This window comes from Ictalurus furcatus, chromosome 23 (assembly GCF_023375685.1).
Source record: "Ictalurus furcatus strain D&B chromosome 23, Billie_1.0, whole genome shotgun sequence".
Classification (NCBI taxonomy): domain Eukaryota; kingdom Metazoa; phylum Chordata; class Actinopteri; order Siluriformes; family Ictaluridae; genus Ictalurus; species Ictalurus furcatus.
The window spans coordinates 15,649,824-15,673,177 of NC_071277.1; the positions used below are offsets into that span (position 1 = coordinate 15,649,824).

General features: G+C 39.4%; 1 protein-coding gene across 3 annotated transcripts in view; it reads left to right on the top strand.

The window, feature by feature from the left end:
- Positions 1 to 23,354, top strand: part of zfpm2a (zinc finger protein, FOG family member 2a) — a 173,087-nt gene that overhangs the window by 119,781 nt on the left and 29,952 nt on the right. For all 3 annotated transcript variants that reach the window (XM_053611334.1, XM_053611332.1, XM_053611333.1), the window contains one exon: positions 1,487 to 1,598. In XM_053611334.1, the coding sequence (XP_053467309.1) occupies positions 1,487 to 1,598 (112 nt within the window). The remainder of the gene's footprint in view (positions 1 to 1,486; positions 1,599 to 23,354) is intronic.

The window sequence follows — 23,354 nt, forward strand, 5'->3', positions numbered from 1 at the left end:
TGTTGTGTTTTATGTCTATGTTAACATACTTCTATAGAAACAATTCTTCCACAGGAACCTGCATGATAGACGCGCGGCATAAACTGATTTGAAAAAGGCGTCATTGTTGATATGGTGATATTCTCTGTGAGAAATTATTCTGTGAAAATATCGAAGATCCAAAAACCTCATTAGTCTGTAGACTCTAAGTTAGCTCTGTACAGCACTTTGGTCAATGAAAACCTTTTTTTTATTATTTTTTAAATGTGCTATATAGCTCAATTTGACTTGACTACATTTAGGACAAACTGATCAGAATATATATAATAGATATATAATATATAATACTGATCCACATAAGAGCCTGCGATGCAAATCAAGTATTTGCTAAATACACGCAATATACCGTACAGTCATGACAGTGTAATCTGAACAACAGTATTGCATTTTACATCCCATTCCACTGAAATAATGTAACTGTTGTATACACTCAGAACAGTTAAAAAAAAAAAAAAAGTGCTAGCAAAAGTAATGGTGTCTCATGAGAGCGTCTCCTATGGAAATATGGCTCCGGTGTGAGAACGCCAAGCCGGCACACCACCCATTTTCTGTTAGCTGAACCATTTCAGCGGTGCTCTAATGAAGAAGAGCCTGAGGGTTGGCAAGTAATGGCCTAGAAAGCCTGACATTTTGCCTGCCAGTAATAGCAATAGCTACTGTAACAGCAGTGCAGCTCAGCCATGATGTACTCCAGGCACTCATTGCCCTTTGTATGGAGGGTGGAAATGCCATTTGGAAAAAAAAAAAAATACAAATTGAATAAAAATCAAGTGAAGAATAAATACAACAGCCAGACAGCCATAGTGGCCCTCTGTCCACATCAGGGCACGTGGAGAGTAATGCCCCCTATTTCACTACTTTTGATTTAGAGAAATAACTTCAAGCTCGACCCAGGCGCCTGGAGAAGAAAAACGATATTGCACATTCAGAATAACTCGCCGGTGCATTACGGCACCTAACCTCCGCCGCCCTTTGAAATGGAGACCGATTCTTTAAATTCTTCCCGGCCCGCGGAGCCGATAAGCAATTGGACAACGTGCCCAAAGTTCACCTCGGCTTTCTCTTCCCCGCCGAAAGCCATCTGCATTCTTTCCGTAATTTTCCCAGGCACCCGAGATCAGCGGCTAATCGGGAGAGATCTGACACCGGGATCGCCGTGCAAAATATTTTCCCATAATTCTCTGCTCTTGTAAAAGCCTGGCGCATCCTGTAAGGACCTGAAAAGTCTCAGGGAGGAAAAAAAAAAGCTTCAAATGCCACGTGAGGGATCCTTGTTTTGTTTTGTTTTTTTGCTCTTCCGGCTTTACAAAAAGCGTTGGATGCCAGTTGAGCATATCACGCTCTTAATAATGTGCTCCCTAATCACCTCCAAAGTAAGTTAATGCCTTGTGTGTGTGTGTGTGTGTGTGTGTGTGTGTGTGTGTGTGTGTTATCTCTCCTCCTACAGAAAACCAAGGCTCCAGTCCCAGTGGTTTTGAGCTCAGGCCCCAGGTGGCTACTGGATGTGACTTGGCAAGGAGCAGAAGACAACAAAAACAACTGCGTGGTGTACAGCAAAGGTAAGATCCCGGGTTTATCACTCCACCACACACACCCACACACACATACACACACACAGAGACACACACAGACACACACATACAGCTCACTTGCTTTCTCTTTTGGTTCCATCGTCTACATTTAAAGGACAGCACATAGACAGTGAATGACACAATAGGGATATATACCTTCGAAGACCTTCCTTTTCTGTGTTCCTGTATTTCTCAGGTGTTTGCAAATGTGTGTAATGTGGATGAGACTAGTGTAGCACCTAACTAGTTTAAGGAAATAATGATATATTTATTATACATTTTTGCACATCCCTATATATACACAGGTGCAATCAAAATGATTCAACCCCCATTCCCAATCAGGTTTATTGTCAAAACGTACAGACTTTCAGCTGTTTGCGATGAACAAATCAAACACACGCAATTGAAATAGTTCAACACGACGAATGCTTCAAGTGGTTTCCACAAATTCAACTGAAAATGCAACTTATAATGATTTCTCCAGTCTCAAAATGATTCAACTCCCTGAATAGAATCCCTCACAACAGCACAAATATGCAAAACAGGTGTTGTCTCAAGCACACCTGATGCAACTAATCAAGGGCTTCGTTAGTTGCACCAGGTGTGCTTGAGCTGGAACACATGAAATACCTGAACTGGCTAGGGGCAGAAAGTTGATGAAGTACCTGGACGGGGCAGAAAAAGGAAGCTATCAACGGCTGCAAGCAGATTTCTGAGAAGACAGGTTGTGAAAAACCCTCGAGTGACTGCAAAAGACCTGCAGCAAGACTTGGGACACCAGGCACTGAGGTTTCAGTGAGCACAGTAAGGCGTGTAAACACAGAAGGTTTCCATGCCAGAACTCCAAGACGTACACCACTACTGACCCAAAAGCACAAGAAAAGTCGTCTCAAAATCATATAAATAAGCCACAGAAGTTTTGGGATTCTGTTCTGTGGAGTGATGAAATAAAACTGGAACTTTTCAGCAATATGGATCAGTGATATGTCTGGAGGAAGAAGAATGAAGAAAGAACACTCTGTCCACAGTCAAGCATGGTGGTGGCTGGGTGATGCTCTGGGGCTGCTTTGCATCCTCTGGCACTGGAAACCTGCAGCGTGTGGAAGGCAAGATGGATTCATTGAAGCATCAGGAAATCCGAGGAGAAAACCTCATGCCGTCTGTGAGGAAGCTGAAGCTTGGACGTCATTGAACCTTCCAACAGGACAATGATCCCAAGCATACCTCAAATTCCACTAAGACTTGGTTGCAGAAGAAGTCCTGGAAGATACTACAGGGCCATCACGGTCACCTGACTTGAACCCCATAGAAAATCTCTGGTGGGATTTGAAGAAGGCGGTTGCAGCACGCAAACCCGAGAATATTACTGAACTGGAGGCCGTTGCTCATGAGGAATGGGCTAAGATTCCTCAGGAACGCTACCAGAAGCTAAGCAACTCGTTTGCAGCAGGTCATAACAGCAAAAGGGTGCTCTACTAAGTACTAAAGATGCTTGCCATGAAGGGGTTGAATTATTGTGAAACTGGAGAAATCCTTATAAGTTGCATTTTCAGTTGAACTTGTGGAAAACACTTGAAGCATTCGTCGTGTTGAAATATTTCAATTGCTTGTGTTTGATTTGTTCATCGCAAATAAACCTGATTTGCAATGGGGTTGAATAATTTTGATTGCAACCTTTTATATATAAGGGTGCCAATAATTGCTGCACACCTATATTTAACATAGATATTTATTTATTTTTTTGTAAACTTGTGTTTTGTTTGTATTTTTGTGAATTTTTAAAATAAAAGATCAAAAGGTTAAACAATAAAGACAATTTTTCACAGCCTTCTTTGCTCATATTTACCAAGGGTGCCAATATTAGTGGAGGACGCTGTATATATTATACATAGAGCAGCTTGCAGAAGCACCACAGCTCTTCTGTAGACTTTTATTTTTGTAGCCAAACCCTGCAACCTTCATCATCATCATTATTATTATTATTATTATTATTATTATTATTATTATTATTTTGCCTGAAAAATTATTTCTTACGTAATATGTTGTTTTCTTGACTGACATTTTTCTCTAAAATGTAAATTTGCGTTGGAAAACTAATGTTTGGAAACTGAAAATGTTTGTGAACTGACTCAATGTAGAAATCATAAAATGAAAATCTATAACAAAGCATGTACTAATAAAAATAGGGTGGCTAAAACTTTTGCACAGTACTGTATATACAGTAAATAACAAAAACCAAAATTAAACAAAAAAGTTTCAATCCATTAATTGTTCTTTTTTTTTTTTTTCTGAGATGATTTTGAAAATGACTCAAATCTCTTACAACGTCAGTATTTATCACGTTGATGTTATAAGCTGAGCGAGAAGAAAGGTCTGTGAAGAAAGGTTTGTTTGTTTGTTTGTTTATTTCTGGTTAGCAATGCCTCATTCATCTGTGTGTTTGATAGCTGTTGTGTACGATAGTGTTCGAACCTGGCAGCAGAGGCAGCGATTCTACAGTACAGTAGTCGGTGCAGTAGAAAGCTTTTTTTGTCCCAGCACCTGGTGGTTCCTGTAAAATCCATTATATAAGCAGTTTCTACAATCCGTTATATAACTCCAGTTTCTACAAACAGCTGGCTTGACCACTGTGGAGGTTGCTGTAGTATAATTTCGGAAAGTCCAGAGGGAGGGGGTTACGAACTTGATGGGGAGTTGCAGCCAGACACAAAAGGGATGGGAAGCACTGGAGTAAGGAAACTGATTGGGTGAAGAAAAAAAAAAAAAAAAGAACGGCACTGTAAAACCAGATGAGTTCATTTAACTCAAAAAATTTGAGGAAACTAATTACCTCAAGCCAAATACACTTAAATATAACAAAAATTTATTTTAAATGACAAAGTTTGAGTTAAATTTTTGTTAAAACAGTTCAGTGTATTTGGCTTAAAGAAATTGATTTATCAACTTAATAATTTTGAGGTAATTAGTTTCCTCAACTTATCCGGTTTTACAGTGAGGTAGAATTGGGGTAATAGATGGAAATGCATTTTAATCTGTATTTTGAATATGTCAGCGTTGGGGTATCTGTCCTATCATACACTGTGACTAATCTAGACCTGGGAAAACCCTTCACATGGTGAAATTGTGACATGTTCTACTAGCTATAGTTCTGAAAACTTTCCTGAAGTGAAATATATTTTTCTTTTGCATCTCAGCCACAAGTACACAAGTCCTAGCGTCGTAAAGTTCGCTCACCGTAAAAAAGTGAAAAGAGAGAAGACTTGCATCAAGATTTCATTCATTTCATTCACAGACATGATGACAGATTATAAAAACTGAACTGATGAGGCTTATGTTCAGTTTGCTGCAGCACATAGAGTAACTATGCATAACTTGATCAAATTGTAGCACTCACTGTGTCAGGAAATCACACTTAACTAGCAAGGTTTTAGTCATGTTTATGCAGACTGACTGTTTTTACCGGCAAATATTACCCTGTATGATGATTTTAGCAGGAAGTTGGATTAAGCCAGATTAGAAAACATTTCCATTGTCTTTTTTCGAGAAGTACGGCTGTATGCCAGATTTCTGCCACAATGACATCCAAGAGATTTTGCCAAACCACCATCCATATAATACGTACACACACACACACATGTCTTTTTATAAGCATTGTTTCATTAAAAAAATCAGTTTGACACCACACAGTTATAAAACTAAAAAAACAACAACAACCCAAACACACAATTTAATGACAAAGGTTTTTAAAATTTTACATCCAGTCTGCTTGCATTACATGTTATCCAGGAGAAACATCGTGATATCTTCATAGCAGCACGGCAACACAAACCTACACATGCTGTCAAAACATAACAAAGTTGCAGCGATGAGATCTGAGGCTCCCTGTCATCTCACATTTACGTTCTACTGCGTGTGGCTGACTCACAGTGCGCTCCATTGTTGCAGATCGCGGCACATTGACACTACAATTTTAAAGCTTTACATGAAGCTCCGGCTAAGTAGTCTGGAGTAGGGTGACATTTGAAAATAAATAAATAAGTAACAGAGTACATAAATGGCGATGAGAGTTGGGTGAATTGTGAAGGATAGCTCGGCTCAACTCGGGATCTGAAACGAACAAGTGAACGGGCGGGATTTGCAATTGGTGGATTTTCAGCCTCTTGGTTCTTGTCGGCTAATCACTATACTGCTCTGGGGGAGTTATCCTCTTAACTGGCTACTTAACTTTGTGCTCTTTATCAGCGGAATCATTAAAGTTTTGATAAGCTGTTAAAGACGATTACGTGTAATCTTTTTTTTTTTTTTTTTTTTTGCCAGGAGACCAACTATATGAAACAGCTGCTAATAACAAGATTCTAGAGCTAAGAGCTGTATGATATTGGCTCGATCACAGCTTTCTTTCCAAATAAAAGTGGACGTTCTTGATGTCTAGAATATACTCGGTACAGTTTGTAGTGAACTATTTGTTGCTGGTACTTACATCAGCTCACAGGAATGACTTTTATGTGCATGTTTAGTAATACAAAACCAAGGCCAAGCTGAAGAGTGGGTTGTATAGAAAATGCCCTGGTAATGAATGTATCCCAGCATTCTGTGTGGCATCATTCATTATAAATGGGTGAGAATGATTCCCCTTTGGGTTGCTTCAAGCAAGCAGGACAGGCTTCGACCTATATATAGACCACTGCAGGCTAATAACTACAGCGTGCAGGCAAAATCCAGTCTGCTATTGGGTCATGCTACATTTACAGGAAGTGTGTTAGACTATAAATTAGGAAGTGCAAGATTGTGTCTCGAGTGTCAAACTTTTCTCATACGCAGTCGTCTCATATACAATATTTGTTTAGGTTCTGTCTGGTGCTGTATGTTATAGAATGAGTTCTTTACTGTATCTCAGTTTGCAAGTGGTATCATTTGTTTTACATTAGCCTCACAGTGAGACTTCATCCAGGCAGCACTAAACCTCTCCACTTCATCACCATAACTCATTATCCACCTGCAAGTGCCACAATACCCCATCTACACACTCCAGCAGCTTCTTTCAGCTCCCAGACTCTCCCCGCACTACTCTCATTAAACACGAGCAACCCTTTTTTTTTTCCTCTCGCACGGAAACTCTACACGCGAACATGCTAACGTGAAACGTGAAAGCTGATGAAAGCACGGTAGAGTTAGACATTCGCGTAATGTTAATTAGTTCCCGCTTGCTCACATTCACTATTGATATTTCTGGGTGAGGTCTTGCTTTGAGAAGCAGACGGAAAACATTGCTTGTCGAACAGTTTGAACTTTGTTAACATTAAAAGGGTACTGCTTGCATTTTTCTTAAGATCCTGATCAAAATATTAATCAGGGAGAATTCAATTAGTGGTTGGATTTCGTATAATTTCATACGCATCAAGTCGTAAAGGAAAGATACGAGCGCTGAACTCCACCCCTAACCCTAAACAAAAAAACTTGAGTATATAGTGTAAAATGCTAAATATTGTTGTGCATTGTGGACATCAGTGTGCATTTTTGGACATTTTTGTAAAATATAGACAAAAAAGTGTTTCATAGTTTCACTTAATTTATTGTTAGAAGTTTGTGAACATCAAATTTGCTTTGTATTGTTGTGCACTTTTTCGAGACCTTTGCACCCGACAAGTTTTATCAATATTTCACAGAGTTTTTATTTTATTTTATTTTTTTAATGACCAAAATGCTTGATTTAGTCGTGGCTTTTTTTTCTTCTTCAAAATTTGCGATGCAACTTAGAGTTTTTTTGTAAATTTTTTTTTTTGCTGAAATTGTTATCGTACAGTGATGCTTGTTGGTAAATGAGACCTTTTAGCTGTACTCATGTTCGGCGCGCGTGACTCGAAGAGGCCTTTGGCTGAATGTGTGGTGCGATGACGTGACGAAGCGTCTTGGCGAAAATCTGTGGTAATTTTGAAAAATTGCAAGCTCCTCTGAATACTGCGCTGTTTCCTTGATTTTGCATTCATTTCTGCAATCGCAAAATTCCAAAATCCTGGAGGGACTGTTTAATAACAGTTTAATAAATGAGGCAAAAAAAAAAAAAAGTCAAAATCAACTGGATTAGCTGCATGCAATATTCCATACGTTGCATGCAGCCAAAACATGTAGCAAAAAAAAACATACCATCAAGCACCATTCTGTATGCAAATCTCACACTTCATCCATTTTACCTTCTCTCGCCTTTATTTTCTAGTCGTTTATTGTTTTTTGTTTTTTTTTATATGAACAGTAATATGAAATAATCGACAAGTTATTAAGATATACCAAAGTACAACTGAATTCTCAAAACTGACTGGTCTGAAAGCGTTGATTAATTTTCTATAACCGCAGCTCTTACAGTAGTTACGGCTACAAGACCAATCCCAAGTTTTTACGAACACGTTTGTTCTAATTCATACTATACGTACTAATAATAAACAGATGCTAAACATGCTGTTATTTGACGACGAAAAACCTGTACTTGTTGAAGTGGTGAAGTTTTCTGTCAGGAGAGGTTTCTTTAACATTTATGGAAGGAGTCTTCAGTGTCAGCATTTTGTAACAGAACAAGACAAGAAGCGTTTTCTGTCTTATAAATTCAAGAGAGAGAAAGAAAGTGAGGGAGCGACTGATTATAGATGTTATAACATAAGAGCTAGCTTGTTTTGCAGACATTCCACATTAAATGCAACTATAAACGGATAAAAAAGTATGATGTGTAGTTTAATCAAATATTTTTTTAAATGTAGGCCTAATTGTTGGCTATTTGCTATGATATAAAAGGAATAAATGACTTTCGGAGAGTGCCGTTATAGGAAACTAATCAACTTTAAGGTGGAAACTTCTGCTTCACACCAGCCCGTTGATGATTATTTTTCTATAACAGCATGCCCCATCGTGTTTTGTTCTTTACTTGAGTTATTTGTAGTACTATTAATAAAAGGCTTGTTCAGGTGATCGTTTTTTTACACTGTAGCTCTTCTAGTCAAAAAGTTTGCGACACACGCCAGATCTCCATTTCTTCACTGTTCTCAAAACTCTTCATATTGGATTCGAAAGTTTCAGCCAAACACGAAAAGCCAAGCCAAGTTAAAACACAGAAAGGAAAACCGCTCCTCAAAAAGAGGCACGTTTTAATTGTTTTTTTCGCCTGAACCTCCCCTTTGAGTGTCACGGTGGCGAAGTGCGAGGAGGTGCCTGGGTTATTATCTGCTATCTGCAAAGCCAGGCAAACTGTGAGTGCGTAATAACCAAACAACAGAACACAATGTCAAAAATTCATTATCAGTGTATTAAAACTTAGTCGTACCCTGAAGGGGTCCCCGTCGCAGTGCAGAGCGCCGCCGTAATTATGTTTAATTAAAACACAACAGAGATCAACAGAATCGTTTTCATTAGGAAATTATTAATGATTCTGTCGCAACAATAATTGATTGCGCTGAGCCAGGCGGTAAGTGTGCACGGTCAGGGTTGGTGTGACTGGAGGAGAGGGAGCGAGAAGGAAGAGAAGGAGGGGGAGAAGATTGAGAGAGAGAGAGAGAGAGAGAGAGGTAATGTGTTTAAGAAGTGAGAGTCTGAATCGGAAATGGCTCCCTACTACTCATATTGTTGCAATAAACACATGATGGAATAGTGCCCTACAAAGTGCACTCACTATATGTCACTCTACTTCTTAACATAGAGTTAACATAGGTAAGTCGTCCTTTTAAAAGTGGTGTCCGTGTACATGGGGGTCAAAACTTCCTCTTGGAAAAAATGGTCCCAGGTCTGAAAGTATCAAGATGAGTCAGGAATAAAATGTGAAGCTAGTGTTACCACCATGAAGATGATTCATTTCCAATTACAACACTTCCTGATGTGTTTTATTCCTCTTATACCACAGCAGTTTTTCACATTGTTTTTTTTTATTCATTGAAGAATGACACATTGCACTTTTCAATCTGTTTTATCTGTTATAGTTACATTTAATATCAACAGTCACTTATATCAGCTACAAACATATTAGCACGTACCCTCATAAGCCTCATTTTTCTCTCTTTCTTGAATTGAACCCTCTCTCACAGTACACTGCTGTTCCATCCTGCCGGCAGAACGGAAATCGACTTATCAGAAATTTTCAATCAGGATAAACGAATAATTTTTTCGCCGCAGGTTCGTTATAAGATGAGTCAGGACACTGTTGGGTTTCTGTGTGTAGAGTATCGTGACTCTGTGTTTAACTGCTGGTGAGCAGGGTGATGGGAAAGGGCAGGGGTGTGAGCCCCCTGCTGGGCAAACAATTCACACCTCTCCACCGTAACATTGATACAGAGATAAAACGCCACAACTAAAGCTTCTTTGACAGTGAGAGACCGTATACAACTGCCACAACCGAGTGTCAACTTTTATATGAGCCATTAAACACTACTGTGGAGTGTGACATTACGAATGAATTCAATGCTGAACACGGGAAAAAGAGGTGAAAACTCCATTTTTTTTTGGCCTCTGGTAAAAAGATAATAATGTTAATAAGACATACAGTTTGTTATGCGAATACTAATGTTAATTTAAAAAATAAAATAAATAAAAGGAAAGCGCAAACTCCTCTGTCTGGAAGACTTTCTTTAGGTCTGTGTAACAAAACACTGACACTGGAGACTCCTTCCAAAAAATGCAAAATATTCATCTCCTCACAGAAAACTTATCAATCATCATCCATACCAACACCTTCATATAGTAATATGGACATACAGGCACCATCTCTGTCACACACACGCACACACAATATTACAACACTATTTTTGAAGGGTATCTCCATCGATTTGTGTACAGCTACATACGGCATTACGCTGCATAATGCCTGCTAACTATAATAACATTCATAGTTCACAAATCTGTAACTTGTAACACAAATTTTGTGTATATGCTTCATATGTAACATTTCATAATATACATCTTCAACATTACATAAACTACCACAGCCCCACCCTGCTCTATGTTTACTTTGAACAATTTGTAGCTACAACCTGTAGAAATTTTATTTCACCCTCACTCTATGTGCATAGATGTAATAATTTGTAGCTCTATGTGCATAGTTTTGAAAAGGTATAGCTACAACTTGTAGAATTTTTTTAGACCTGATTTGTGTGTAGTTTTAACAATTCGTAGCTACAACTTATAGAAATTGTCATTCAGCTTTACCCTATGTGCATAGTTTTTAGAATTTATAGCTATAACTTATTTAAAAAATTCCACCCTACTCTATGTGCATAGTTTTGACAAGTTTTAGCTATAATATGAGGAATTTTTTTCAGACCTGATCTATGTGTGTAGTTTTAACCATTTGTAGCTACAATGTGTAGGATTTTTATTTCAGCTTCACTTTGTGCATAGATTTGAGAAATTATATCTACAACTTGCACAATTTTTTTAGCCCCACGCTATGTACGTAGCTTTTGTAGCTACACCCTATATATTTTCCTACCCTACTCTGTGTGTGTTTAGTTTTGACAGTTTGTTTCTACAATTTGTAGAAATTTTCTTTCAGCCCTGCTCTATGTGCATAGTTCTGACAAGTTATAGCTACAACTTGTAGAATTTTTTTTCATACCTGATCTGTGTGTGTAGTTTTAATGATTTAGAGCTACAACTTGTAGAAATTTTCTTTCAGCTCCACTCTGTGCACAGTTTTGACAAGTTATAGCTACAACTTTTTTCATCCACACTCTATGTGCGTAGTTTTAACAATTTGCAAAAAATTTGTCTGACTTAGTTTGATTTGACAAACTTCTAGTATTAGTGCCATGGGCACCCAATTTTGTGTGAAACTGGGGGAGCAAAGTTCGGTCTGAGGTCCAAGGGAATTTTTGTTTTTACTACTATTTTCCCTTCTATTTTATGCACAGAATTTAATTAATTGAACAATGTAATCAATAATTAAGGTTTTGTACATACTCGTAATAATTGTTTCATGAGTCTAAAGTTCACTTCTTATTCACCAGTTTCTTGTGTGCAGTTTCTGTTCAGTTTCAAAAGGTCAAGTACTTACATTCTTGCACCTATAGATGGTTCTGTGAAGGCTGTAAACATGCTGAATAAAAGAGGAAAATCAAACTTCTTAAAAATTAGACAGTGTCGTATGAGATACAGTGTAACACACTATTAAAATGCTTACTACCAAGAAATTTCATGCTAGAATTTTTTTTGGTAGTTCTTCAAAATGAAAACGAATTGCACTGCACAATGTATATCTTACAAATAAAACATAACGTTGCTGCAGCAAAGTGTGAGGCGTTTTCACGCCTTTTTAATCTGATGTTTTGTTTTAGGGGAGGTTGAGAAAATTACAGGAGAAAAATGACTTAGTTAAAGTCGTGCTTATACAGTTATTTCCATTGATATTTTTAATTAAAATACAAAACTGTATGTTGTGCAAGAAGATTTCTGAATTGCCTATGGTTTAGACTATGGTAAAGACTTATAAGAGATAGAAAAGCCAAGAGAGAACGAGAGAAAGAGAGAGAGAGAGAGAGAGAGTAGCGTGTAAAGATCAAGCAGGGTCCTGCTGCTGCCATTAATTATGATCCTATTGTGTAGCACAGGGGCTAATAAGAGTGATGTAAAGCACCCCAGCGGCATCCTAATCAGCCCTGTGAAGTACCTGCAACCTGGAGTGCCACAGCTTTGTGTGTGTGTGTGTGTGTAGTGTGTAGTGTATGTGTGTGTGTATATATATAGGGTGTGTGGAGTCCATCTTTTAAAGGCCTGCGTGGGCATGATGATTTAACCCAGCATAATTATATAATCGATGGTGAGAAATGCTTGTGTATCGATTGGCACGCTCTGTGTCAATGTGGGAGCAGGAGCTTTTAACAGAACACACACATGCACACATCCACCCCCATGCAAACCTTCTGGTAATGGCTAATAGATCAGAAAACTGAACAAAATATATATCAGTCCTTTCCTTGAGCTTTCAGGGTTGCATTAGGACTTATATAAGATCTCCACTTTCCATTTTCGAACACCCTAATCGTTACATTTTGCACAGGACAGTATCTTCCTAAACATTTTGTAATTTTTCACACTTCAGTTCTACATGCAATTGTGTGTTTAAAGAGTGAAGATAGGGACTCTAAATCAGGAAAATCCTCCCACGTTCTCCTTCTGTGACTCATTTTTTTTTTTTTTTTTTTTTAAAGTGCATTATGGTGGTTATCTCCCAGCATATTTGGAGATCAGGATAAGTGGATTTAGGATCTTTTTTTTTTCCCCGACTGGTCGATTGTCACTCCACACGGCACGCCCACAATAGAGAATTTCTAATAAAAATCTGCAAAAGCTAATGTGATTATATGCTGGTTTTGGTAGTGCTTAGAGACCAGTGTGTATTTAGAGTATAAAAAATTGATTAAATGTGGAGGTCTGGTGTTAGAAAGCTGAATGAAGGGCTTACAGGTAAGCTTTCCTTGTTAATTTCTTAATATCACAGACATCATCATCACATAATCTATAAAATGTATCAGAAATAAGGCCGGATTTATTCATTTTACCATATAGTCAAGACTATTATGAGACCATTGAAGTGGGCTTCTAATGAGATAACGTTGTTTTGATCTAAATGCATCTGCATTTACAAGAAAATATGTAGTACGTGCATTATATTTGATGTTAATAAAATGGCTTAAAATATCAACATATATAATATTAAAACATATAAAGTCTACCAAACTTGTTTGGAGAATTTTCACAAAAGTCTACACATGAACCCTCATGAATAAATCCAGATTCTATGAATATGCTAATTAGAAATGCCCCATAAATATAAATCCCTGCCCCCTTTCTATGATAAACCTTGATCCTGATAGGCTCTTATATACATATATAATGATGCAATAACCCTTGTAAGTTGCATTTTCTTTATAGATTTATCTCAGAATTTATTTATTTTTTTTACAAATTTAAAGTTCCCATGAAATCAGAATTTCAAAACTGGAGTTTTGTGGCTATGAATATGTATGAATATGTTAGGCTTAAGGTTATCTATAAGCTTGTGTGTTCCAAAAAGAATTTAAAAAAAAATTCACATTTAGAAGATATATGCATTGAAAATTTAGTCTGTACTACCAATACGGATCAACAATTTTGATGACATCATTCTGCACTTCAGCTTTTCATCAGATTTTCTGTCCAATCAAATGCTCTCTAGAATCTGAAGTGTCCCGCTCCAAACATTATAAAAATCCATGGTACTGTCAAGTACGGCTTAGCCCGGGCTGTGAAGTAAGCTACACACTATTGGATATTTAAAAATGCGTCTGAGTCACTCTGATTCACAGGGACTGTAATGTGGTTGGATTCCACAAAAAGAACATCATACCTACGGTCAAGCATGGTGGTGGAAGTGTGATGGTGTGGGGATGCTTTGCTGCTTCAGGGTCTGGGCAACATGCAATAATTGACGGAAACATGAATTCTTCTCTCTACCAGAACTTACTAAAGGAGAATGTCCGGTCTTCAGTCTGTAAATTGAAACTCAAGCGCAAACTGCATTATGCAGCAAGACAATGATCCAAATCATAGGAGTAAGTCCTAGTCCTAGAAGTAAGTGAAAGTATGATTTCCAGTTATCGGAAGCGTTTGATTGCAGTTATTGCTGCTAAAGGTGGCACAACCAGATTTTAAGTTTAAGGGGGCAATTAGTTTTTCACATTGGTCATAGGGGTTGGATAACTTTTTTTTTTTGCTTCAATAAAAAAAAAAAAAAAACTGTATTGTGTGTTTACTCAGGTTGTCTTTGTTTTATGTTGTATTCTGTTTGAAGATCTAAAACTATGAGATATATACAAAAAAAAAAAAAAACCCAGAAGAAATCAAAATAGGAAGTACGTTTTCACAGCACTGTATATTTGGGCTCTGGTACGATGCACCAGTCTGCCTTTCTGGATTAACATCTTTAATTATAGTGTATATTCGTGTTTGTGTTGAAAATGGGACTACATGGAAACCACAAAAGGGCAACAACGGCTGTGATTATGGGTTCAGGATGCTGTGTCTCTCCCGACGTGTGTATGCGAGAGAGAGAAAGAGAAAGACACACACTCGTGACCTCTCCGAGGAGGTGTGACGGGACATGGAGTGCAGCCTTGCTGTAGGTACACGAAACGGGATGACAGAGTGTGTCTGCTTGCCTAGACAGCGCCATCCATCCTCGTATGTGTGTGCGCGCGTGTACAGAGAGGGATGTTATACTATCTCTATACTACCGCTTCTCTCTCCTTTTCACTTTCTACAGTAGGTCGTTCTTTTCAGCAGCCGTTGCTGTTCATGCTAAAGAAGAGGTGGAAGCAACATGAGGACACACCCGGTCCTGTGAAACTCTGCTAATACTGTATTGGGGTAGTGTGCAGAGTGTGGAACACACATGGTGTGTGTTATATTGTAGAGGAGAGAGAGAGAGAGATGTTGGATGGCACCATCTGTCCAGTCTCTGTGAATGGCGCCATAAAGGGGCTATAATGCTCTCATAAACTTTACACGCCAGAGGTCATCATGGCTTATTGTGGATCGTGAAAATTTACAGCAGATGAACTCAACTGCAGCTACTGATGAGCCCAAGAATCACCAACAGTCTCACCAAAAGAGATGATAATTTAATGGTTTTTAATCTGAGCCCTCTGCTGCCTACGAGAGGAATTGCAGTTGGGCAAGTCTCCACCCATTAAATGATGCTACATATTCCTGAAGATATTTGCACGTCCCCAAAACTCTGCTTTGCATCACGGGATAATCTCACCTGCAGACTCTAGAGTCGTACCTAAGAGCTGCTGCTGTAATCATAAAGACTGTCCTGTGCTCATCTCAGGACTTTCATTCACAATCTTCACAAGCGTAGTCCTGTTTGCATAGTCAGTTCTCCACCTGTATACTGTAATGATTTATAATCAGACTATCCGGTGTCAGCCAGAAGAGGATGACAAGGGAGATTCTTCCTTGCCACTCGCCACTCCGGCTTGCTCATTGGGGATTTAAATGTATATCCAGTTAAAAAGTGCTATACATATCAAATTGAATGGAATTGAAGCTGTTGAGCTGAGCAGTTTTCTTTGGGCTGGCTGAGGATGCAGCTCATTTTTGGGCTGGAAAAAAATGCAAACAGAAGCATGAAATGAAGAAAAGAACAAAGTCTTTTGCATATAAATGCAAAGGTCTATTACAAAAATCAAATGATGAACTGCACTTTTAACTGAACAAATTATCAATTATATAAAAACATTAATTGATTTATTTATTTTTCGGACACACCAGAGATATTACTCGTCATTGCACTTTATCTTACTGACTCATGTAGTAATAATAATTTAGATATTATACATTTGAATATAATTCTTTGAAAACCCCAGGAGAGTTTAATCCTTTCATCCATTCATTTTTAAAAACATATTCATATTTTTTGATTGGTTTTTTACATAAAATTGTCATATACACAGGTGCAATCAAAATGATTCAACCCCCAGTGCAAATCAGGTTTATTGTCAAAACGTACAGACTTTCAGCTGTTTGCGATCAAATCAAACACACGCAATTGAAATAGTTCAACACGACGAATGCTTCAAGTGGTTTCCACAAATTCAACTGAAAATGCAGCTTATAATGATTTCTCCAGTCTCAAAATGATTCAACCCCCTGAATAGAATCCCTCACAACAGCACAAATATGCAAAACAGGTGCTGGTAAATGGTCTACACTTATGTAGCGCTTTTTTAACCTTAGCGGTTTCAAAGCGCTTTACACTGTGTCTCATTCACCCATTCACACACACACTCACGGTAGCAGAGCTGCCATGCAAAGCGCTAACTTGCCATCGGGAGCAACTTGGGGTTCAGTGTCTTGCCCAAGGACTCAGGTGGTAGAGCGGGTTGTCCACTAATCGTAGGGTTGGCTGTTCGATTCCCAGCCCACATGACTCCACATGCCGAAGTGTCCTTGGGCAAGACACTGAACCCCAAGTTGCTCCCGATGGCAAGTTAGCGCCTTGCATGGCAGCTCTGCTACCATTGGTGTGTGAGTGTGTGTGTGTGAATGGGTGAATGAGACACAGTGTATAGCGCTTTGGATAAAAGTGCTATATAAGTGCAGACCATTTAACATTCGAAAGAACACTCTGTCCACAGTCAAGCATGGTGGTGGCTGGGTGATGCTCTGGGGCTGCTTTGCATCCTCTGGCACTGGAAACCTGCAGCGTGTGGAAGGCAAGATGGATTCAGTGAAGCATCAGGAAATCCTAGGAGAAAACCTCATGCCATCTGTGAGGAAGTGTGGGCGTCATTGGACCTTCCAACAGCACAATGATCCCAAGCATACCTCAAATTCCACCAAGACTTAGTTGCAGAAGAAGTCCTAGAAGATTCTACAGGGCCATCACAGTCGCCTGACTTGAACCCCATAGAAAATCTCTGGTGGGATTTGAAGAAGGCAGTTGCAGCACGCAAACCCGAGAATATTACTGAACTGGAGGCCGTTGCTCATGAGGAATGGGCTAAGATTCCTCAGGAACGCTACCAGAAGCCTAAAAACAGAATTGTTAGACCATTCAGGTCTTAAATATTTAATGCTGATGAGCAAAATTATAAATAAAAAATATATTGTTTTTCAAAATATAGCAATAATCCTTGACATCTACAAAATTAAGCAGGTTCAGACTGATATTTAAAAAAACAAAAGAACAAAACTAAGGTTTGTAAAGATATACAGTATGAGAGACATTGAGAATGGCAAATAGTCTAGGGAGCAAAGGAAATCAGGATATTTTTACAGTAAGTCCTTTGGAACTAATTTACATCTTATATTTGAATAAAAACCTCCTTATAACTGTGGATAAAAGGCTTAAATTAAGAACCAAAATGCATGTCTCCCTTGCTGTCTGTTTTTCAGTAAGGTTACAAGCCTTCTATAGTTTGCACCACATTGTACAAATACCAAGAAATCATTTGATTAATCTGTGCTATACAGATGGTATACCAAAAGCCATGCTTAAAACCGGACTGTAAGCATGTATCAGTGAAAACTGTGACTGACGCATACACACTGTGCTGTTGTTAATTAGGGATTTAGGCTTAAATGCGTTATTTCACTACATGCATACCATATGAATGATCACACAGGGTCACCTGACTCTCAGCATGAACACAAGAAAAGCAGCGAGTCTCACAGCAACACACCGTCCTTGGTTTCTCTACTTGTTAATTAGCACATCGTAACGTTCTGTTTTTGTTTGCTTTGGCGTTTTGGCTTTCTGACATGATTCGTGCATGTCCAACACGTATCTGTGAGAGCTTGTCCACTCTTTAGGGCTCAAGTTGATTGAAACCCAGTTTAGAAGACAAAAAAAAATAGGTGACGACAAATCAAACCACCGCAAGGCACTCTCAAGGTTTCAGCTAAGAGAGAGAGTGAGAGAGAGAGAGAGCAGTGAAAAATATATATACACTCTATCCTGTCAGAGGGCTTTTGGCTTATCTTGAGTGACTGTCAGGGCTGGAAATATCAGGGAACAGACAGAAATATATAAAATTAATAAGCTGCTGGGTGTTGTCGGGAGTTATGATGCTTCCATAAATCCTGGTTTGATCAGAGCGGACAAGGCTTAAATCCGGCGCTCCTGAACGCGCTACAGCAAGTGTTTTTGGCCCCGGATTTTTCTTCACCCAGTGAGATAGAAGCCCTTAGCTGGCAAAATAAGATTTATCATCCAGCCGCTTTCCTTTCATGACTGACAAATCGGAGAAAGCTGCGAGTGAGTTGGCAGCCGTTGCTACCTTTAATGGAAGGGCAACGGCTCAACAAGGTGAAACCAGGGCCAAACAGAGAGGGGAAAAAGATATGTGGTGGGGGGAGGGGGAGGAAGAAAAGAAAAGAAATTGTTAGTGAATTATCAGTTCTTCCTGTCTGAGAAAAGGTCATGCTTGTTTGGTTTTTTTGTTTGTTTCTCAGACCAAAAAGATGGATGATGTCCAAGTAATATTTCATGTCATGTATTAGGTAGTAAGTAAGCACACACGAAACATTTATCATCTCCTCTGGCCTCGATTTGGATTTTATTTGATCTTTCTTTTTTTAAATATAGGGCATCCTGAATGGCCGAGCTTGTGTGTAATGTGTTTATGTGATTTGCATGCTTGTGATCATGTGTGTGTGTGTGTGTGTGTGTGTGTGTGTGTGTGTCGTCACTCTACATACAGTAGATGCACTTCCGTCAGCAAGCCAAGCTGATAAAAGAAGGTGCAGTTGTCAGCAGAAGAAAGAAAAATGACAACATTGTCACAGTAGCATTGTTCGCCGGACCACATCAAGGCGACGTAATTCCAATTTCAGAGTCGCGTCGAGAGAAAGGGCCGTGCTAGCACAAATAGTCTCGGTAAAAAATAGCACATGGCAACATGAACCTATTCACAGCAGAGCGAAAAATAATAATGCAAAACATTTATTTCATTGACGCGCTGCAAAATGCTCCCCAATGCCTCTCTGATAAAAGTGAATAGCAGATCAGGACTTTAAAACTGGTGGAAAAAATGGAGAGAGAGAGAGAGAGGCTTTAATTACAGCTCTGAGTACATGATGGCGGTTGTAGAAGGCTGGCTGAACACTTCTCGTGAAACGCCTTCGCTTTCTGCGATGTAATTGAATTAGAGGCTTGACGCCTGAAACGCTGGTTTCGATGGTAAGCTGAAGTTGGGTTCGCTATGTGCTATATTCACTGATGGATTTCTCATAGCTGAGCTATTTCAGCACCTCAGAAGGCCCGGGTGTGTGTTCGCCTGTGGCTCTTCCGCCATGAATTATTCAAAGAGGGACCAGCTTCACAAAGTGGTCATGAAGGAGGCCAATTCTGCTCTCTGGGAAACAGATTAACGGCGATTTTCTGCCAAGAGAGGCTGCAAAGTTGAAGGGGCATCGACATCGGAAAAGCTTAAATGTACTGCTAGGTTGTTTTTTTTTTTTTTAAGCCACGGCTTTTTATAGCCGTATGTCGTGCAAACATCCTGCCTGCCGGTTGAGCTGAAACTTATAGAGCTCAGTGAATTTAAAGTCACTGAAAGTCTAGCGGCTCTTAATCAAGAGGTTGCAAGTGCCTTGTTTAATGTTATCATTTATTGCTGACTGTTGTCTTTATAGGAATTTTTATGTTGCATTTGGAGCTACATGCTGCCAGTTTCATAAAGAGATTTAGCTCTCAAAGGCAGGAACATCATTAAATAATGCTTAAATGCTTGATATTCAAAAAAGTGAATGATTCAGTGTAATACAATAAGATAACCACACCTCCTTCATTAGAATGTGGCACAAAAACCACACCTCCTTCATTAGAATGTGGCACAAAAACCACACCTCCTTCACTAGAATATAGTACAGAAGCCACACCTTCTTCATTAGAATGTGGCACAGAAGCCACACCTCCTTCATTAGAATGTGGAACAAAAACCACATCTCCTTCATTAGAATGTGGCACAGAGGGCAAACCTCCTTCATTAGAATGTCACACAGAGGCCACACCTCCTTTGTTAGAATGTGGCACAGAAATCACACCTCCTCCGTTAGAATGTGGAGCAGAAGCCACACCTCCTCCATTAGAATGTCACACAGAGACCACACCTACTTTACATGAACTGACAGGCACAGAATCCATACCAACGCCACTTCAGTTTGGTACAGAGGCCACACCTCCTTAAGTAGAATGTGGCACACAGGCCATGCCTTCTTCACTAGAGTGTGGCACAGAGACCACATCTCTTTAACTTGGACTGACAGACATATAGGCCATGCCTCCTTGACAAAACTATGTAGGTACACATAGTATGTGTATTACATAAACACTCCTGCAGTGTGGTTTAGTAACATGGAGCTGTGGAACGTTCTGGAGCTGCACACAAACCTTTCAGACCAATAAGCCATTAGCTTTCTATTTAAAGTATGTATTACATAACTACAGTGAGGTTAGCAGTGATGGTAAAACAGTCCTTGTGTGTGTGTGCGTGTGCGCGTGTGTGCATGTGTGTGTGTGTGTGTGTGTGTGTGTGTGTGTGTGTGTGTGTGTGTGTGTGTGTGCAACCTAACCTTCACCCGTCCGGTATCAGTGTGGGTAGATCTGAGCTTGCTGACCCATCCCAGTCCGTACAGGAGAGGAAACTCTCTAGACATGAAGGAGTGTTGGGTCTTTGCCCAGCCTGGGAGTACACAACTGTGTGTGTGTGTGTGTGTGTGTGTGTGTGTGTGTGTGTGTGTGTGTGTGTGCACGTGTGCTGTATACTATCACAGAGTGTGTCATGGAACGCCTACTGGTTATGCAGAGAAGGTTCAAAGCTGCTCCTGCATTCCAGGAGAGGAAGAACAACCATACACACACACACACACACACACACACACACACACACACACACACACACTCTTGATAAGAATGACAAGCTGAAGTGGGGAGCCCGATGCCGAGTTCGGCGAGATCAGCTCCTTCTTTCGATCCAAAAATAACAGGCCTGACTTCATTTGAAAGATTAAGAGTGTGTTTAAAACACTTATCTCTCTGGGTTGGAAAGGCATTTAGACTTGAATTAGATATAACACATTATACATTACAATAATACCATTAATTGTGCCATTTCTCAGTGTCATCAGTTCGGCCTCGTTTTTTTCATCTTATCTCCGTTTTCGGCTGCGTCAGCACCAAAGGGGGCGATGCTTTAAGTGGATTTTATCCATTAAATCAGGATGAATGAATAAGAAATGGATATTATTTCATGGTTGTAAATGTGGTAGAACGTTGGCTGATAAAAGCTTTTCTTCGATGTCTGAGGACCACATGCATGCATGCAAGTAATGTCCGGTTATATCCTGAACGTTTGACGCTACAGGAGGGTCCAGAAAACTACCAGGAACTTTTTTTATTTTTTAATCAGACATCAAAAACGAAACAAAATGGCACCCAGTTCAGCTAAACACAATTCGTTTAGTGTAATATTTAAGAATATTAAATATATTTGAATGCCCTGATTTGTTTTTCTTCTATATATTTTTTATTCTTTTGGAAACACAACTAAATATATGCAGTGTATTTATTTCTTATAGTTCCTGCTACTGGTGTAACCATTTTGTTCACTATTATAAGACTATACGAGTTTATAGTTTATAGAATCATGTCTGAATTTAAAGAGCACCTGTATGTTTGAGTAGCTTCTCTCTCATAACTATGATCATTCCCATAAGAGAGATATTAGTATTGTCCTGTTTCACCTGATTAAGGCTTAAGCCCACATTCCCCACACAGGAGACCATTTGATTATATTTACCTTTAATCGCCAAAGGGGCCACTCTCCACCAATTAGCCAGCATTAGTCATTAAGTACAGGCAGGTCGCTTACGTTTACCCACAGCGATCAAAGAGGCCTCACGGATCCTCTCTCAAGTTTTGTTTTTCGCCGAAAGACGCCCTGCTTTTTCACTTAGAAGTGTCATCACGCTCGAAGAATTTCTGTTTAACGTACTGTAATGTGGAATTCAGCTGGGGACGCGTTTAATTGAGTTTTACACGAACCAGTTGGGAGTAGCACTGGAAGCTAGGTGATGTCGAGGTTTCTAATCTCTCCCGCGCCACGGAGAGGCTTGTTGACGGAGTGGTTCTTTCTCTTTTGTGCAGAGACGGGGAGAGGGTAGGAAAGAGAGAGAGAGAGAGAGCGAGTGCGAGAGTGTGTGTGTGTGTGTGAGAGAGAGAGAGAGAGAAAGAGAGAGAGAGAGATGAAGAAGCGATACATGCGTGGATAAAAACCAATTGGCAACCCTCAAAGGGAGTGGGGTTGATAAGGCAAATCCTGCACTTGTAGGGAAATAAAAGAATCCGACCGTTCATTAAAGGGAGAAACAAAACCGGCGATTGAGAAGGCAAGCAGGCCGCCTGGTGGACGAGCGAGATAGGAAGAGAAAGAGAAGCATCCTTATTGCAAAATAATCAAGAGAGTTAATAAGATAGCGTCAAATAGGGATTATTTTCGTGTCCTTAACAAAATTTAGGAACGATGGACTGCAATTATCTTAGAGAAGGGAATGGTGTTAGCTTATACACAGTTCTAATTATGAGAGATAACCTCGCTTTGGAGCGCTCTTTCATCTCTACGCTCCATCCTCCACACTTACTGAGCAGAGCTGGCATTGAGGTTGAACTCCAAACCTCTTCTCTACACACTGAATTTGCTATTTGGTTATTGGGTTGTTGTCTTCCATGGATTGTGTAGTATTGAAAGTCCCAGTCTGAGGCGTTCTACCTATGACGTGTTTCAGAATCGTAGTACACATACCTTCTTAAACTGGAAAAATATACTTCTAGTCACTGGATTGAAGAAGCGTGTAGCATTAAGAGTTGTGTCTGATGCTTGTGGTTGGTCTTTTGCCTTGTCAATCAAATCTAGCTGAAGTTTCGCTTGTGAGACTACAGTATTAGCACCTTTTACATTTGGTCTATGTTATATCATTTTATAGCACAATACTGGTGGTCAGAAGGTGTCAATTTATTTCCTGTAACAGCAGCTCTAACAGTAGACAAATCCCAGGTTTATCAGATTAACACATTTCTTCTGATACGTAATCCTTTCTGTCGTAACAGCTAATTCACAGGGACGGAAGCTCGACACAATCGGTTGAACGTTATTTAACAAAGCAAAGTGTGTAATTATTGATATATTGTAAGGAGACCATGTAACTTTTATGGGAGGAGTCTCTCAG